The sequence below is a fragment of the Pinus tabuliformis genome, chromosome 6 (assembly GCF_031772625.1).
Source record: "Pinus tabuliformis cultivar Carrire ecotype Pingquan chromosome 6, CPIR1, whole genome shotgun sequence".
Classification (NCBI taxonomy): Eukaryota; Viridiplantae; Streptophyta; class Pinopsida; order Pinales; family Pinaceae; genus Pinus; species Pinus tabuliformis.
In genome coordinates, this window is record NC_142292.1 from 342,067,049 (window position 1) to 342,080,723 (window position 13,675).

At 38.0% G+C, this 13,675-nt stretch overlaps 1 protein-coding gene across 3 annotated transcripts in view; it reads left to right on the plus strand.

Moving 5' to 3' along the window:
- LOC149258698 (uncharacterized) overlaps positions 1-13,675 on the plus strand; it is a 416,271-nt gene that overhangs the window by 63,084 nt on the left and 339,512 nt on the right. For all 3 annotated transcript variants that reach the window (XM_089415879.1, XM_089415896.1, XM_089415887.1), the window contains exons 2-3: positions 10,723-10,917; positions 11,146-11,230. In XM_089415879.1, the coding sequence (XP_089272005.1) occupies positions 10,723-10,917; positions 11,146-11,230 (280 nt within the window). The remainder of the gene's footprint in view (positions 1-10,722; positions 10,918-11,145; positions 11,231-13,675) is intronic.

The following is a 13,675-nucleotide window of genomic DNA, read 5'->3' on the forward strand; positions in this document are numbered from 1 at the left end:
CATAGTGTTAAGGACAACGTTAGTTCCTATCATTAGGCCAACGTATATATCTTACTGCAGTGGATATTATGATAGTGGATTAAGGTCTCCTCATGACAACGTATCTGTGGTATAGAAGACAGCAGCTAGGGCTCATTTGAGGCTTCCTTTAATAGCATACAGAAGCCTCCTTGCTGTGTTGAGGAGCCCTCTTTAAGGATAGAGAAAGGGTCTCTATCTATGGTGACAAGACTTGCGGCTAAGGCATGAAGACCTGCGGCGAGGGCTTGATAGAACATGCGGCTAGGGCAGAATAGGATTGCGGGTTGAATTAGATCAACGTTTAGGGCTGGATTAGACCAACGTTTAGGGCAGCCTTTAGGTCTGCGTTAAGGCACCCTTTAGTCTGCGTCTAGGGCTGCCTCTTTTCCTCTTCCACTCCTAGATTTCTCTTCCACTAAAACCCAAGACAAGTGGAGAGAGAAATCAAGATAGAAGTGTGTGTGAGAAATGACTCTCAAGTCATCTCCTTTTATACTAAAACGTTGAGCACATGTGGGGTTTATTTGGTTGCTGGCCGACCTTGATGAATTGTCTTATAACACAAATAAATTCATAACTCCATGAATACTTATCGGAATCGGATGATCGTTAGATCAATCCTACACCTTTCAATGAGAGGGATCTAAGAAAAATATCAGCTGCCATTAATAAGATGACACACATGGAGTTTGGCCCTAGTTGCCAATTTTAACACTCCCTCTAAACTAGGGAGAACTCCATCTACTGATCCATCTGTCCGACTGTACTATCTCTGCCATCAGTGCCCTGCACTGCTCTGCTGAACCATGAAGAAGAAGAATTGATCGAGAATGTCTCATACCATTCTCTACTGACCTGAAGTCAGTTTTATTGATCCCAGATCAATATCACAAGAGAGTGTCTCAAACCACTCATACTGATCCCAGATCAATGGAGGTCATCCTAGCATAGGGAGTACGGTAGATATAATGATGCGTCCATCGATAGTACTACTATGGTCCCTAACCCCATTTCCCTGCTCATTGGCCAGATGAGAGGTACTTTCCATGAGTCCCAGACTGCATGGGTAGGATGCCTCGACAGGAGAACCATTCATCCTGTCCGTAAGTCGCCTCGGGGTATCACAGGGGAAGGTTGAGCCATTCACCATGTACACAACGCACCATTAGGGGAGGGTGAGTTGCCCTATGGTCACTGGTTGCTCCAATAAGTAACCCAAGCCCCCCAGAGCTCCCAGAGCTCAATGCATGCAACATGCAGGACCCTCATAAGAGAGTCTCTCAACGATTCGAAGTCATTCAGGAAAGTCACAAATTTGACCTTTCCCCGGGGCTTTGACAAAATGTCTGCTACCTGTACATCAGTCTCAATGCGACGGAGCCTCCTCGCTCATCGATGTACCATATCCCAAATAAGGTAGTATCTGATGTCTATCTGTTGGAGCAATCATAGAATACGAGATTCCTCAACAATCGAATCCCCCCTGGTTGACACAGAATATCATCGTGGTATCCATCATGTGTACAAACAGCTCACTGAAGAGCTTCCACAACCAGGCAGCTTCATACGAGATCATATTCGTAGCTATGTATTTGGTCTTGGCGTTGCTTATAGCAACAGACTTCTGCTTCTTGCTCATCCATGATATTAAAGCAAAATCCAAAGAGAACCAACACCCAGAAGTGCTCTTGCGATCCTCCACACTGCCTGCCTAGTCAGCGTTCGAATAATCATGCATCTTCACATTTCCGACAGTGTATCTCAATTCATAAGAGATTGTGCCCCGAAGATATCTTAGAAGATTCTTGGCACCAATTCAGTGAGGCTCAACCATATATGAGCTCATCATGCTAACTACAAAACATATGTCTGGGCGAAAGTTCACTAAGAACATCAATGCGAATGAGTTTATGAAACTCAAAGGCATTTCCCAAATCTGGTCTGGCATCACTACCATATAACGTCTGAAAGTTAAGATCCTCGAGGTAGTCACGGGCTTGCAGTTTACCGTTCCACATCCGGAATCCAACTCCCTCTTACTTCTGCAAATGAGAGGGTCTGCACCTGTCAGAAAGAGGTCATCCTCAGAAGGTGCCGATATGAGACGTCTATCATCCACAACCTTCAAGCAATGGTTTGGATCGACTTCATTAGACAACTATCATTCCTCTCATACTAAGCCCGAATAGTTTTGCCTCAAGCCATAGAGGGCTTTCTTCCACCTGCATACATGAGATTCCCGATCATGAATCTCAAACTCCTTGGGTTGTTCCAAACCTGTGGACCTGCTACATGAGGGGAATGGTCCCCTTGTAAGATTTTCCTTCGGTACATCTTGGACATGTACCTTCATGCTCTTCTTGGATTCAGGCATCCCTGTCATCATCTAACTCACATCGGGTAGGGCCCCATAATAAGTAGACCTCCGGTGCTATAGATGAGATGTGACCACTGACATGGTCCCAATGGACTTCCTGCAACTTGATACAACCCTGAACTTAAAAGCATCTTTGAAAATTCTATTTTCAAATATGTACCTTTCCATCGATGAATGCCACCCTGAAACCTTTGACTTCCATTGCCGAAATGGTCATCAGGTTCTTCTTGCGATCAGGTACAGAAAAGAGATTCCTGTAAATGAATTGAGTTACCCTCATTCAGTTGAGGGGTAACATTCCCTACACCCTTTTCGGGATAGGTGCTATAGATGAGATGTGACAACTGACATGGTCCCCAATGGACTTCCTGCAACTTGATACAACCCTGAACTTAAAAGCATCTTTGAAAATTCTATTTTCAAATACGTACCTTTCCATCGATGAATGCCACCCTGAAACCTTTGACTTCCATTGCCAAAATGGTCACCAGGTTCTTCTTGCGATCAGGTACACAAAAGAGATTCTTGTAAATGAATCGAGTTACCCTCATTCAATTGAAGGGTAACATTCCCTACACCCTTTTTGGGATAGGTGGCATCGGCTCCAAGTATAATCCCACGATTGTTTCCATCTCTACTAAATTAGAGAGATCACCCTTCTATCCGGTGAAGTGCCTTGAAGCACTACAATCAATAAGCCAGATTCCCAAAGAATCTAAAGGAGAGGGGCAATACAAGATAACGCTTCTTTATCTTATCAGAAACAATATTTGATTCTTCATACTTGGGGGGCAATACAAGATAACGCTTCTTTATCTTATCAGAAACAACATTTGATTCTTCATACTTGGGGTTCCTTGCTTTCTTGAAGAGTCCGTTGTTCCCTTGATGACCTACATTACCAGTCATTCCTCTGATCATTGAAGGTGTCCCTGGAATGATTGTTATCATCATCAAGTGATGTGTCCCTACCATTCAGACACTCCTTCGCATAATGGCCGGACTTATTACAACCAAGGCATTTGCCTTTCCTTCCACCCTTAGATCCAGACTTCCCAATATGGTGATCTTTTAGGTAGGCCATCAGAAGCTTCTGCTACGCCATTCTGATAATATTCTCTGCTTCGATTTCACCCTCGGTGAATTTGAAGAGGGATGAGGAATCCACAGATCCTTTCGTCCTTTCCCAACTGTCTTCGGTGATTGCGCTTTCACTTTTGCTTGGGCTTTGTCTTCACCTCAACTCTGATACCATGTTGAGTTTAGGTATGTTCTATGCTTAGAGCAATTTATTTCAATTTTCACAGTTAGCTCAATATCTTTTCCAGATTAGCAATCACATTAGCATTAAAGTAAATTGCATATAGAACATAAACATAGATTGCAGAAGACAAGCCAAGACAAGAGGACACAAGATGTGGAGCTAGCCAGGGACAAACCCCAATGTGGGGAACCCTTGATCAATTCTTCTTATATGTTCTTCAATAGTTCAGCAGAGAGAGAGAGATAGTACATTTACAGTAGAAGTCAACTCTTTGACTTATCTAAATAAGAGCATAGATCATCTCTAAAAAGATGATACATGAGATAGTTGAACTCAGTTGAAGACATGGTGCTTCAATTGATTCTCCAAGGTGACTCCTTCACCTATCATTGTGCTGCACCTCGTCATCATGCTGCACCTCACCGTGCTGCACCATGCTGCACCCATCATCACTATGCTGCATCTCATCATGCTTTATCAATCATGACTGTACCCATCACTGTATTGCATCATGTGCCATTGCTGCACCATGTTGCCACACTGTCCTATGTGCTTGCTGGACCTTGCTTGCTTGCTGTACCTTGCTTGCATGTTGTACCTTGCTTGTTTGCTGTCCCATGCATGCTTGCTGTCCCTAGCATTCTTGTTGTCCCTAACATGCTTGCTGTACCTTATGCTGCACCATGTTCCATTGTTGTCACATTGGTTTACCATTATACCATTGCTGTCCCATTGTGCACTATATGCCATTGACCATTACTGCATATGAACAACAGTGCTTAGACATGGCTGCTAGATTTTCATTGCAATGACTTAGGGTAGAATACAAGTAGCATATAGAAGGTAGCATATGCATCCTTCTAGAATGCTACCATAGTGTTAAGGATAGCGTTAGTTCCTATCATTAGGCCAGCGTATATATCTTACTGCAGTGGATATTATGAGAGCGGATTAAGGTCTCCTCATGACAGCATATCTGTGGTATAGAAGACAACTAGGGCTCATTTGAGGCTTCCTTTAACAACGTATGGAAGCCTCCTTGCTGCGTTGAGGAGCCCTCTTTAAGGATAGAGAAAGAGTCTCTATCTATGGTGACAAGCCTTGCGGCTAAGGCATGAAGACCTGCGGCTAGGGCTTGATAGAACATGCGACTAAGGCAAAATAGGACTGCGTATAGGGCTGAATTAGATCAGCGTTTAGGGCTGGATTAGACCAACGTTTAGGGTAGCTTTTAGATCTGCATTAGGGCACCCTTTAGTCTACGTCTAGGGCTGCCTTCCATCTGCGTCTAGGGTTGCCTCTTTTCTTCTTCCAATCCTAGATTTTTCTTCCACTAAAACCCAAGACAAGTGGAGAGAGAAATCAAGATAGAAGTGTGTGTGAGAAATGACTCTCAAGTCATCTCCTTTTGTACTAAAACGTTGAGCACATGTGGGGTTTATTTTGTTGCTGGCCAACCTTGACGAATTGTCTTATAACACAAATAAATTCATAACTCCATGAATACTTATCGGAATCGGATGATCTTTAGATCAATCCTACACCTCTCAATGAGAGGGATCCAAGAAAAATATCAGCTGCCATAAATAAGATGACCCACATGGCGTTTGGCCCTAGTTGCCAATTTTTACAAGAGATAGCCCCAAAATCAGAATATTATGAGAAGCAAAAATGGCTTCTATATATAGAGAAATCCTCCAAGTGGAAAATAACGATTAGTTGGCTTGATCCTTGTCAAAGTAATCTCGACTGTTGATAATAACTTGATCATCTTTTAATTTTTGTTGTCGAAAATATTTATTTTGAGGAAAATTTCAAATTTCAATTAAACCTATTTTTTATTAATCAAAAAATTAATATTTTGGAATAATTTCCTCAAAAATTTGACTTTGACTTAACCACCAAGGTCCAAGGGTTTATTTTTTCTTAAATTCTCCATTTTTGCCTTGGTGGGGGACCTCCAAAAATTGACTTTTCTCCGAGCCACGAATTTTTTTGATTATTTTCCACTTGGAGAAATTTTAATTTCTCTAGATTAATTAATTTTCTGGCTTAGGATTTAATTTTAATTTAGCTAGAAAAATTAATTAATTGACACAAGAGGGGATTAATATTTTTTCCACCCTCAAATAATTTAGCCATGGTGTCTAAATATCTATGTTGCACGAGTTTCCGGTACGCAGGTTCTTCGGGTACGGGTGAACAAGTAGCCAACATGGCTAGAAGCTTTGCCCAAATTTATAGGAAACATCAAGTTGGGATCGACAATAATATAATATATTAAAATTTAATATATATTAAAAATAAAAATAAAATAATTAATTTATTTCCATCCAAAACTTGCCAAATAAATTCCTTCTTGTAATGAAATATGTAAAAGATTGAACTTTGAAACAGTGCAAAAAAAAATCAAAATATTAATCAATCAACAATTTGCCAATGAAATCTCTTGCCAACAAACAAACATGCAGAACTCCAAAACCGAAAAAATGCTATTGTTACTTGATTATTATGTGATTTCATGCAACACTACATTATATTCAACTTCGAAATTCAAGTTTGGAAATTTATAAAATGAAACTGACTAACATGCTACTCTTTCTCTTTCTGACCATCACTGTAATTTGTTGAATCTTATCATTAAAGCTTCAAGATAGACTTCAAGAAAGTAGACTTATTTGCAATTGTTGAACTTCAAGATTTGCAACAGAAGCTACCAAGGAATGACTGGCAACTATCTATATTTTGTTGAAACCTTTGCTACATCTCCATGTCTCTGTCGCTTTACAGAGCCCATGCAGTCCAGCCCCTGACTTGTCATGTATCACTTAGAAAATAAACAAATGGTACCTTCTCTGCTCAAAATAGGTACCCGAAAGGTGAAAATTTGCTCAAAATAGGTACCCGAAACGTCAAAATCTGTTGCAGTGAAGCTCCCAAAAAGCTCCAAAGTACCCTTTGAAGCTCTCGACGATTTTGGAAAGTTTCCTACTAGCTCCCAAGCTCCCAGGAGCGTGGGAGCATGGGGTATGTGCTCTCCAATGCCTGGGAGTGGTACCCGTGTTACTATGCTAAATATGAAGGACCATGCATTAAAATATTTTTTACATCAGATATTACAAATAATTCAATGCTCAAAGGGGGAATACACATTCGTTATAGACCTTCATGACATTACCCAATTCTGCGGCACAACATGTTCTAGTATAGACTAAGTGATTTGTAATAAAATAATTTAGCCAAATAGCTTAAATTATTCACAAACTATTTTTACAAAGACTTGATCTAACATTAGGACTCACCTAAGACCTTCTCAATGAATTCCACCCTAGCTTTGGGGTTTAAGTTGGAGGAAAAATTTTGCTGATTATCCATGTTTAGAAACACACATAACTCGGCGAGGTTAAAAAACCTCTTAGTATGAAATTCGTCGCCAAAATCAAAGGCTTACCTAGGTGTTGTTACAAAATTAAACGATCATACTAGCATCATTTACAACATAATTTGCAGAATTTGGGTTTACAACGATATAACAATTGGCTGGCTGATGATTCTGATCCTTGAAATTTTTTGTACACTGCTTTGTCGGACTTGTGACAAAATGGGAACAGCACAGCAGGCCCCTCTTCACTGTAAACTTTTAAATGCCCTCGACTTAACTATATCTTCAGGTAGAAATCAACACATTGAGTTTGCTTTATGGTAGAGGTACAATTTTGAGCTTGAGTTTGCACTTTCAAACCTACTTGCACTTTCAGGGGTACAATTTGTACTTGAGTTTGACGTACTTGATTAATTTATCAATTTTCCTAAGTTTAGACTTAGGTAACATTAAAAAAATAGGTTAATAATCTAATTAAGTCATTTCTAGGTGGAATTTCCAGAAACGATTTCTAGGTTTTGGAGATCTCATGTATTCTAACCTCTCAACCAAATTTCGTGGCTAGAACACATCCGATGTTACAAAAACTAACAACACAAACAAAAATGCTTCTTAGTTGAAAATATTCTTCCCTTGATCTTCAGCCTGACCTTAATCAACTCAACTTCTATTCTAGCTCAGACTTATCCTCTCTTGCTGGTCTGAGGTTTCATGCCCTTAACTTAGGTTTACAGCACTAGAGTTTCATCAAAGCTGCTCTTTCAACATAGCTCTGAAACCATGTTGATTTTTTTATGATTTTCTAGTCTGATAATTACTTTCCAATGATTTCTTAATTAATCTATCTTTTCATTAAACAATTATATATAGAAAATATCAACAATAAAGCAATAATGACAGCATGATCATGAAGAGACAGCCAAACACAAGAGCCACAAATTTTTAGACTGGGAAAAACCCTAACTAGGGAAAAGCCCATCAATCTTTTCTTAGGAGAAATCATTCTATTCATCAAAAATACAATCTGATTTTTCCAGTCAAAATTGGTCAAATTGACCACAAAATCCAATAAGTCAAATCTGGTCAAACAGATACCTTTTTGGCCTCCTGCAACTTGGTCAAAGTCTGGTCAAACAGGCCAAATTTCAGTCTCTTGCAACTGCCTCAGAAGCTCTACTCAACTGCAGTTAAACAAGCTGAATTTCGGCCATCTGCAACTGCCCTGAAGCTTGGTCAACTTGCCTCATACATGTGGTCAAACTGCCTCAGACCTGTGGTCAACCTTCCTCAGAAATTCGGTCAAACTGTGCCTTAGAAGATTCAGTCAATTGCCTCAGAAATTCGGTCAAACAGCTGCCCAGTAACTTAGTCAAACTGCTGATCAAACTTCGCTGGTCAGACCCTAATCTTCTCCTCTCTCCTTTGTACATGTGAACAGAAGATTAGATGAATTGATGAGATCTGAATTTATGCGCCAAGTGGATTAAGTTTGCCCAAGAGGTGTGTCTTTTGGCTGGGATGACTTGTACTGTTGGAACCTACATGAAAATTTAAATTTAAAACTAAATTTATTTTTCCCTCCAATTAATTTTCTTTTCAAGGCCGACTTAGAATACCTACCACATCTACCAAAATTCAACATTTAGGAGGCTTTTTGTGTTCTATCGCCGGTAAAGTAGATGTTATTATTTGTATTTAATTGGATCCCTACATCCCTCAAAATATCACAACACCAATGCCAACTTTTAAGGAGTAATAGAATGGTGGTATAAGTTAAGTGTGCCCTTTATTGTCATTTACTTCTGCTATACATTCTTAATAACCAAAGCCCCATTTGACGACACAACTACAAGTAAAAAATCATCATATACCATGTAGGCAGAGGTGGAAAATGGATGGAATGCATTATCAAAATGATAGGTCTCTGCATTCCACATCCAAAAGTGATGTAGAGATGTGGTATATGGTGATACATACATGGGGATATACCATTGCAGGGTTTCAAGGTATCGAGAATGTGGAGGTACATGTGTGGAATAGGTGTGTGGAGGGATTTGTTGTGCAGCAATGCAGAAATGTTGAGGTATAAGTGGGGATGATTTTCAGAGTGGAGCAGGTAGAGGTGAGAGTTGCTGATGTATGAACCTCTCTCTTGTTCCCCACATTTTGCATGCTCTTGGTAGTGTGGAGAAGGAGAAAGTGCAAAGGAGAAGGAAAACTTCTCGTGCTGCACGGGCAACCAATGTGGCACTCAGGGGTACTGAATGATGGGGAGACTCTTCAAGTGAATAGGTCCACCCTCTTAGTCAATTTCTTATCTCTCTTTTGCACTGCAAAAGTCTTGGAAGAATACCAAGGATTTAGTTCACTAGTGACAGTTTTAAGGAGGTCTTTACTTTTTAGTAGGTAGGGTAATCTTTGTGGCAACACAAGTTTGACCATTAATTGGTATGGATATGAGAAACAAGGAAAACACATAAACGGTATAGAGTAAAGGATTGTTCGGTGAAGAATGATTCTATCAGAAAAGGAGCCATTTACCATAACAGAAGCTGAAGCATGCAAAATGAGAGTATTCACCATCTGCACACAATGACCAGCAAAACCAAGGCAATGCAACATTGTGAAGAAGCTCCAATCAATCCTATCATTAGCTTTTATCAAATTTAATTTTGAGGAATATGGAACTCTGTTGAGTCTCTTTGGCCCATTTCATAGTTTCCTAAACAAAAATAACCGTATATAAAATGAACCTTCCTTGAACAATGCTAGTGGCTCCGATCTGACAATATGTGCAACAATTTCCGAAACTGGATAGCCAGTGCCAGTGCCACGGCTAGAATTTTATAAGAGACATTGAGCAGTGTTTTGAGATTCCACCCACTAATAGAATCTTTGACAGCATTGTTTGGGATGAGTTTGATCAAGCTCTGATTCAAAAATTCTGATAAATTCCCTTGGGAGAAATCCTTTTGAGCAATCCCTAACGAGTCTTCATCTACAGTCTCCCACATTCTTTTAAGAATGTCACAGGGCAGTGAGAAGTTCATCCTTAGTATTCTCACCATTTAATCTCTTGTTTTAGCTTTATAACATTGGGATTAATTTTATAACATTGGTTCTTGTGATCAATTATTCAGCCAGATAAAGCATAGAGAAAAAAATGTTTAAAAGTGCAGCTCAAACATATTCTTTATCTGAGATAAATCTGGTTTCTGGAGTCTAAGCATCCATTCAGGCAAGTACGACGAGTTTCCTTATTGTTAACCATGTCCTTGTTGAGATCAAATTGCCAATCTTTTGTGTGTTATTTTTCATGTTTCATGCTTCACAATGGGGGTACTTTTATGCTGTTCAAGTGTTTTGTTATGCATGGAACAAGGGTATAATAGTAGAAGGCATTGAAACAAATTATGAAAAAGTTGGTACTCCAGCTAACACTTCTATAAACCCGCCATATATAGAAGCTGCATCCCATAGTCAATTGAATAGTCAGCTTTACTTTGATTTCGAGGGAGAAGTTTTACTTTTTTGAAAAGCATGGCCAACTTTGGGAATCATTTTTGATGGTTATCTTATTTGCAATTTTGTTTGTATGTCAATTTGCTTTTCTGGAATGTTCCTTCTTGAGTGTTCTGTATTGATAGATGAATGCTAATGCTCAATCTTGTCATGCAGCAATTGGGGTATCAGGCGGGGCAGATAGCATGGCATTGTGTATTCTTGCTTCGCTTTGGAAGTGTTCTGAACTTGGTACAGATGCCAAGATTAGTGATCATATTAATGGACTTGTGGGTTTGGTAGTGGACCATGGTCTCCGGGCTGGGAGTGGCATTGAGGCTAACCATGTCCAGACCTGGATTTCAAGTCTAGGTGAAATATGCAAGCCTTGTGTACTATAATTGATAGGACTTTGAATTAGAGAATCCTTGAAATATCTAAATCATTTTAAATCATCGGTTTCTCAAAATACAGGCAGAAGCTTTCAATTTCAAATTTTTAGTTTTATGATTTTTCCAGTCATTGAAAAGATGGAAATCTCAGGTACTTATTCAAGCAGTAAATGTCTTCTATCTGAGAGTGTTTGTGCATATCTTGCAGGCATTCAGTGTGACATTTTACAGTGTGAATGGCCAAATGGTCCTCCAAAGCAAGGTCACTTGCAGGAAGCTGCTCGCAATTCTAGGTAAAGCTTGCTATTTGTAGCTTTTGTTGAACTGTACTGTTTCATTTCTTTGAGAAAATAGATTTTAGTAAAGCCCTAGTGATTTTGTTTAACAAATGGAACGAAGCTTTAACATTGAACAAGCTCCAGAAAGATGATTTCATTATTTACACAGGGGAAATTAAATAGCTATATTTTGCAATCTTTTGATTTCATTTTGTTGTTATTTTAATCGTTCCATGGTGACTAGGATTTTGAGTGATAACATACACAACTAAACATAACTCACATACAATAACGAAGACACAGTGTTCATTTATTAACCATAATACAAGCATTGGCAGGAAGTAAAATATGAAAGGAAGTAAAATCACATTAATATTCATTATAATTAATAAATTGATTATAATAAGTATTTATAATAATAATAGTTATTATAACATTTGTTATTAACATTTATTATTTATAAATAACTAAAAATTATAATATCTATTAAAACTATTAATAAAAATTAGTAGTGAATATTTATAATATTTATTACTAATTATTAATTATTATTATAAATTATTACTATTAATTATTATTATAAATTATTACTATTAATTAATTATGAGGATTATTAGAAATTTATTAAGAATTATTTATATTTATTAATAATAATTAATAATTAAGAATAATAATAATAATAATAATAATTATGAATGATTTATATTTATTAATAATAATTAATAATAATAACTGTTAATATTCTCCAATTAATGAATTAACTTCTAAATTAAAATCATCATAAAATAAAAATTATAGGAATTAAAATAATAACTTAATTTAATAAAAAAACCTTAAAATATGGATAATAATTATTAAGCAACCGACCTTCATCTCTTCCTTAAATCAATACAACTCACCTCATAACTATTTAAAACTCTCATTTAGCTCTTCTACTATCAACATTCAGAAATAGTCCTGATGATGGATCCCTGTTGGGATTTGAAACGTTGACAGAATATGGTTATTACTGTGGGTTCTCCGATAACTAACTCAAAAGATATATCAAACTATTACCTGATTAACTCAAAATAGTACTCGGCTAATATTGATGCTAAATTTTTTGAGGGAATATTCCTTTCAAAATATTTACTGTCTGACGATGTTCCCTCTTGAAAGATATATGCCTATCATCTATGACCATGGAAACTCATAACCTCTTGGGCATGGATGAACAAAATATAGAAACAAAATCAGATAACAAGAAGAAGAAAAGATTCAAATCTGTCCTAGAAACTCAGGTTGAACGACTAGAACTGTCTAATCTGCAATGCCTTCTCTTTGAAAGTTTTGTAGAACTTCCTTCTAACTTGAGGGCCCCACAATGTTTTTCTTTTGTGTGTTTACACATATTTTGTGCACACACACATCCTTGTGTTTATCAATGTTTTCACTTATCATTTGAGCATCCAAAGCTTGCCACTATTCAGCGTTTCATTATTTGCTTAAAGCATTCTACATTGGCATAAAACATGTCTAGATGCTATCTCAGTGCAAGGTTTTCATTGTTTAGAATATCTTTTATCTTCAAAATTGCATGTACTACATGGCTTCCAATGATGCTACCATTGCTCCAAGTATCAGTGGGAGATAACGGTCATGTTAAGACCTTGGGACCTCAATGAATACTAAATACTTACTAATAAAGTGACGTTATCATGGGAGTTTATTGTAGTAATTAATGTAGTTATTAATAGTTAGATATTTGGGAGTTACGTAACATACTCCTCTCTCCTACTATGCAATGGGGCATTCCATTATCTGATGAATGAATCAACCCACTCTTTCTCATTCATGTGAATTCCTGTTTGTGCATGTGCGTGTAAAATCTCACATGGTATTAGAGCCATGGTGAAGAGAAACTAAGGAAGTGGGTGAAGGTGTTGAGACATCGCTATGAGTAGAGAAGGCATCGAGGGATTGCTCAAAGACACTTTTGATAGAGGAACTAAGGAAAGCAAAATAGAAAGTATTGTATTTTTTAATTAAGAAAAAAGGTTTGTGAATGTGGTGATTTGCAACCAAAAGGAGATTTTTGTGGAGATTTGTGTCATAGGACAGAAGTGACCATCGATTATTGTTATTGCTAGCCACTTGGTGAAGGAAATTGAAGCAGCAATTTCTGTAATTTTTGAATCACAATATAGTGACAGTGAAGGTTAAAGGGATGGTTAGAGTCCGTGAAGGTTAAAGGCAGGGTTGGCCACTAAGAAGCGGAATGAAGCTGCTGCGTTGTCTTGGAGCCATGATTGAGTGATTTATGTGTGTATACCAACTGATATGTGATGGTCCACACAGAGATTGGTAGGAAGATTGGTAGGATGCCAACATGAAGTCTATGAAAGGAGTGTTGCCCCCTCATGGTATGGAGAGTTTGTGATCACATATTGGCAACTAGTACCAGAGCCATCTTTTAAGCAG